Source organism: Kryptolebias marmoratus, linkage group LG8, assembly GCF_001649575.2.
Source record: "Kryptolebias marmoratus isolate JLee-2015 linkage group LG8, ASM164957v2, whole genome shotgun sequence".
Lineage (NCBI taxonomy): Eukaryota > Metazoa > Chordata > Actinopteri > Cyprinodontiformes > Rivulidae > Kryptolebias > Kryptolebias marmoratus.
In genome coordinates, this window is record NC_051437.1 from 26,567,716 (window position 1) to 26,573,407 (window position 5,692).

General features: G+C 38.3%; 1 protein-coding gene across 1 annotated transcript; it reads left to right on the forward strand.

Annotated features, from left to right (window-relative positions):
* Positions 1–1,826: 1,826 nt before the first annotated feature.
* Positions 1,827–5,454, forward strand: LOC108233007 (keratin, type I cytoskeletal 18-like). The gene is made up of 7 exons (XM_017411165.2): positions 1,827–2,319; positions 3,069–3,151; positions 3,228–3,384; positions 3,564–3,728; positions 3,842–3,967; positions 4,694–4,917; positions 5,269–5,454. Exons 1-7 carry the CDS (start codon positions 1,906–1,908, stop codon positions 5,396–5,398), a joined length of 1,299 nt encoding a protein of 432 aa, XP_017266654.1. The 5' UTR covers positions 1,827–1,905; the 3' UTR covers positions 5,399–5,454.
* The last annotated feature ends 238 nt before the right edge of the window (positions 5,455–5,692 follow it).

Here is a 5,692-nt window from a genome sequence, read left to right on the forward strand (position 1 = left end):
GGGGGGGGTTACCAATACACTAGTTGGTTTCTCTCCTCTACTTTTAATTTATATAGTGGCGAAAGATATGCTTCAGTTCATGTTAATTTGCCCTTTGTAAAAAAAAGAAACTGAAATAGGGTGGTATTAACTCAACAGGTTATCAGTTTGACCTCATACTGGGTTAAGTTTTTTACCCGAAAATTGAGTCACATGACTAATTTGTTGAATTAGAGCTACAAAAACAAACTGAGACAAAAAGAACCCTAAATCTGCTTTATTGGATAAATCCAACATGGTTTGCTGTTAGCTAGCTGGCGCCAATTGCAATAAGTGCACAAATGTATGCTTTTTTTAGGAACCCAAACTCACTGTCTTGTACAAACTAGTGTTGTTACCAAAGCCAACCAGGTTAAATATCATCTTACAAGTTTTTACCATCTTACCTTATTACACCCCAAAGCAGAGGTCTAGTCAGGCCTGATTTGGTCAACTTCAAATTGGCAGATTGTGAAGCATGACACAACTCATGTCTGACCCCACCACAACTTCTTGACACAATATTTGGTCATACAAACCCAACCTACTGTCTGATCCAACACCGTTACCCCAGCAGTTGAGTTATGAGAATAACCCAGCAGTTTTTAGTTTGTAAAAATAAAAGACTAACATTGTGCAGCATTATGGCGCAAAAACAGACTAAAACAATTCCAGGAAGGTTAGTTTGTACTTCAGAGATTTTACAGCTTCCTATTGGATTGTTGAATTATAACAAAAAATGTTACTGTTGGCATGAAACTTGTTGAAAAACCTAAAAAAGTCAAGACTTTCTGACCAGCGTGAAGGAGTTTTGTTTCTGATAGACCTTATCATTAACAAATCTCTTCTGTCCCGGACTGTATTTCGCTGGCACCCAAAGCAACAAACCCAAATGTTTTCTTACATTTTCGATTTGAGCCTTCAGTACAAAGAAACTTTCTTGTCTGTATTAAAACCAGTTTCTTATCTTATCCCCACTGACCTAACATGTAGCGATGTGTTTCAAACCCACCCATTTTAAACAAAAGGCACATTTTTAATACACACAGAGAGACGCAGCTGTGTTTTATTGACAGAAAAAAAATCCTAAAACAGCTGGGCCGTTTTGCTATATTAAACTTTGCTTTTTCAGCTGCAGAAGAAATTGCAGCAATAACTTCAGTACATGGCTTAAAATAAACCACTGTGCCCATCTTCATAACAACAAACATCTGGAGGCACCCTGGTAGTGTGGACGAGGAGAAAAATCAGAACAGAGAAAAAAGATATTCATTTAGAAAATAAAATCCAGAGTTGTGTCTCACTGAATGAATGAAGTTTGATCAAACTGAAACAATAAAACTGATTTTATTCAACAAATAGGTTAAAATTTGTTCAGCTAAGCAGTAACTGTAGTAAATAAACTGAGTCAGTTATGCTAGATTAGGCCGACCCTGATTGCATATATTACACCGCAAAAATACATTTGCTTTGTAAATAAATCCATATAATTGTTTAATTCAATCTTTATTTTTATATGGAACCTGCTTTTTGATTTTATTAAAAACATGTCAAATAAAGATCATGGCTATCTTCATTCTTTCTACTGCTTTTCATGTGCAGTTACCATAGCTACAGTTTTTTCACTACACACTGTAGAAATGAATATGTCAGCATATCTTTTTTGCCTTTGAAAGATACTAGATTAACAAGAGGGGACAAAGTTTAAGCAAAACAGATAAAGATAAAAATGCCATAAAGATAGGAAAGGAGTGGCAGGAAGGAGTTTAGGTGCTCAGTATCGTATATAAAACCCCAAACCACCTCTCTTCTCCTCCACTCTCAGCTGCCAACGCCTCTTTTCCAGTACGCTTTCACCTCTGATTGATCAGCTTACATCTTTCCAACATGGAGCTCCAGATCAAACGCCAGAGCTCTCAAAATCTTGGTTTCTCCGGTTACTCCGGTAGACCTCTGCAGATGGAGAGGTCCTACGCACACAGTGTCAGCGGTGGGGCAGGGGGCCATGGGACCAAGATCTCCACCGCCAGCTTTGGCTCTCGAGTTGGCAGCGGCTTTGGTGGGGGTTTCGACTACCAATCTTCTGGGGCAGGAGCTGGAGCCTTAGCCATTGGAAACGAGAAGGTTGCCTTGCAGCACCTAAATGACCGTCTGGCCACCTACCTGGAGACCGTGAGGAGTCTGGAGAAGGCCAACAAAACACTGGAGATCAAGATCAGAGAGACCATCGAAAAGAGGGGCCCCTTGGAAGGAAGGGACTACAGCAAGTACAACGCCATCATTGCAGACCTTAGGGCCAAGGTGAGCCAATAAATCCCTCATTTGACCTTCATGATAAATGATGAATGAGCCACAATTATAATGAATGTTTTGGAATTTTGCATAGATTTTACAAAGCACTTTGCAATATGCTTCTTATTCCCTCATTTACATAAACGCATGCAATGTTTCTTATTGGTGCCTTGCTCAAAAGCACCAAAAACTGAGAATTAATGGATTAAACCAAGCTTTTAGCTGGAACTTGACCATTTTAAAACAAGACAATCTATAATGCAAAAAATCAGAATGCCTATTTTTTTTCTTTGTGTATGAAAATAAAAGTTAGGTTAAAAAATAAAATCTACAGGACTTGCATGAAGAAAGTGTTTAAACTTTAGGAGTTTACTTTTTTCTGAACTGATTTTGTAAGGTAAAGCCTAAAAACGGCACTTCAGTTGTACTTTGTGTGCAATCATCTAAATGTTGTGTAATGTTGGAGCAAAATTCATTCCAGGTTGAATTGTTGAACCTTCTGCACTGCAGAACACCCTTAATTTTAATGATTTCCTAACTTTTATTATGTGTAGCCTGACCTTTATCTTCATGCTCCTCTTGAGCTTTGACCAAAAAAATGGCCACTTATCAAAGGCCAGCTGTATTTTAACCTGGACAATATATCAACCAATTTTATGTCTCACTAACTTATGGATTAAAATCAATATAGCAGAAACCATATACACAGACTAAAAGTCAAAAAACAAACCTTATTTTATTTTATTTATTTATTTTAGATCTTTGACATGGTGAAGACCAATGCCCATCTTGCGATTGCTCTTGACAACGCACGCTTGGCTTCAGAAGACTTCAAAATGAAGTGAGTATTCACGATAAATGCAAACAGTTTCTTTCACCCAACATGCCCCTATCTGATGGAAGGTGTACATTCATAGGATGGAATATGAGATGTCAATGCGGCAGATGGTGGAGGCTGATGTTGCCAGACTGAGGAAGATCCTAGATGACACTAACGTTATTCGTCTGCACCTCGAGGGTGACATTGAGTCTCTGAAGGAAGAGCTAATCACCTTGAAGAAGAACCACGATGTGGTATGATGATGTTTAGTCCATTCCAGCCAATAAGCACTATAGAGCTGTGATTTCCATTATACTCTTTAATGAAATGGAATCAACCACTTTGGCAGTTTGTTTGTTTCTTAACCTCTTTGAATGGGATAACCACTCCAACCTTTCAGGAAATCCCTCCCTGACCTTTTCCTCCTCAACAGGATGTTGCTGAATTGCGCGACCAGATCGCCCTGGCTGGCGTTCGTGTGGATGTTGATGCTCCTAAAGGCCAAGACCTGGCCAAGATCATGGAGGAAATGAGGGCTAAGTACGAGAGAATCGCACTTAAGAACCAGGAGGACCTCAAAGCATGGCATGAATCTCAGGTACAACAGAGCTCTGCTGGGAAAACAGAAATGCAGACAGATTTTTTAATGAACTTATTTAAATTTTTTGATGTTACTTTGAAAGAACTTTATTGTTTTTATCTTGTTTTTAGATCACAGAGGTGCAGGTGCAAGTCACTGAGAGCTCATCAGCTCTAAAGGACGCCACGAGTGTGATGAGTGAAACTAGGAGGAAGTATCAGGCTCTGGATATTGACCTTCAGTCGGCACTCAGTATGGTAAAAATGTTTGTTTATTTTAAGTTCATACACATTCATAAAAATATTTTTGTTTATACAGCAAGTAGAATTAGCTTAGAAAAAAATATGTCCAACAATTCCCATAATTAAACAATTTTCTGGTCAAATTAATTAAAATAGCTTGTGGTTTTATAAGTATCAGTAGGTGTGGGAAATCCTGGAAGATGGATTTTATTATCTTCAAACCCTTCACATATATTAATAAACAGACACAGAAACATGGTGTAGAAGCTGAAGCCAAAATGACATGAGCGCCCCCTGTAGACTGGCTGTAGTACAAGTTCAATCTGTATAAATGAAGAGGACTAAAGATAAAACTAAGAACTAAGGACTAAGAATAAACCTCAGATTATTTCAGATATTTGCATGCTGACAGACAATTTCACACTGCATTTTTTCTGTGAAAATGCAGTTTCTCTAGCTGTAATTATTTTTTTGATGCCTAAAAACACTGATTGTGTGCTGAGGGAGTAAATTACATCCTCGATACCAGCTGCGCACACTCTGGCTCAAGTTACTCAATTTGGCAGTGCCAATTAACCTGATTTTGCCAGCTTCAATTTCAAACAAGTGGAGGAGACTTCATAATTGTAATACAAACATGACGAGAAAAAAAACAAAAACAAAACAATCTTCCCGTCTATTTCCTGGCAACACAATCACAGAAGATGTCATTAAATATTTCTGCTGTCACTTCCTTGACAGAAAGCGTCCCTGGAAGCAACCCTGCGCGACATTGAGATGCGTTACAACATGGAGTTGGAGAAGTACAACGCACTCATTATGAGGCTGCAGGATGAGCTAACTCAGATCCGCACAGACATCCAGCAGAACACCAGAGAGTACGAGCTCCTGCTGAACATCAAGGTGAAACTGGAGGCCGAGATCGCTGAGTACAGGAGGCTGCTGGACGGTGGAACGGACCTGAAGTGAGTACGATGGGAAGGAAAGTGGGAAAGTGGTAGCTTTGTCTGGTAGCCTAAAATGTGATGTCTGGCATAGTGAACTCACAGTATGAGCACTTTGTTTATCCCAGACAGGACTTTGCATATCTAATTCAAATAAGCTTCATGCAAAGATAAAGTAGTTTTAGCTTTGATGTGAAAAAACAAACGTGACACGTATGCCAACACAATACTTTACCTGCTGAGTTTCAACAGGTAGGAACTTCGAAATGATAAATGTTTCTGTAAGCTTTTAAAAGACTCAAACAATTCCCTTTTACTGTGTAAATTTAGTTAAACTTATGTATTTATTTATGTATTTTTTAATTCTAACAGATTGGAGGATGCCATTGACCAAAAGTCAATCCAGACCAAAGTGGTGACATTCACTCAGACTTTGGTTGATGGCAAAGTGGTGTCAGAGAGCAAAAACGTCAAATCCAGCGACAAGGTTGAAGTCAGTTAAAACCTGAGGAAGAGGAACAAACTTTGTAACGAAAATAAAAGAACTAAACAAATAAATTTTTGTCTGTGGCTGTTTTAAATTTTAAATAAAGAAGCAAAAAAGCATTAATCTGGCAACCTATTATATGTTCACATCAATCCACTGAAAACAAGAGTAAAATTTTGCTTAACTTGTGTTTTAGGATTGCCTTTTATCATTAGCTCAACATTTGGAGGAACATGTTCATTTGAAACTTATTGATTTGACTCGGATTGTTGGTAAATCAAGAGTCTGAACAATCAAGATTGCGTCCAT

Excerpts from the sequence above, each read along its gene's own strand:
- LOC108233007 (XM_017411165.2), top strand. The coding sequence starts at position 1,906 with ATGGAGCTCCAGATCAAACGCCAGAGCTCTCAAAATCTTGGTTTCTCC. Across the intron at positions 3,968-4,693 it reads TTCAGTCGGCACTCAGTATG|AAAGCGTCCCTGGAAGCAAC; the intron begins GTAAAAATGTTT and ends CTTCCTTGACAG. Across the intron at positions 4,918-5,268 it reads GACGGTGGAACGGACCTGAA|ATTGGAGGATGCCATTGACC; the intron begins GTGAGTACGATG and ends TAATTCTAACAG.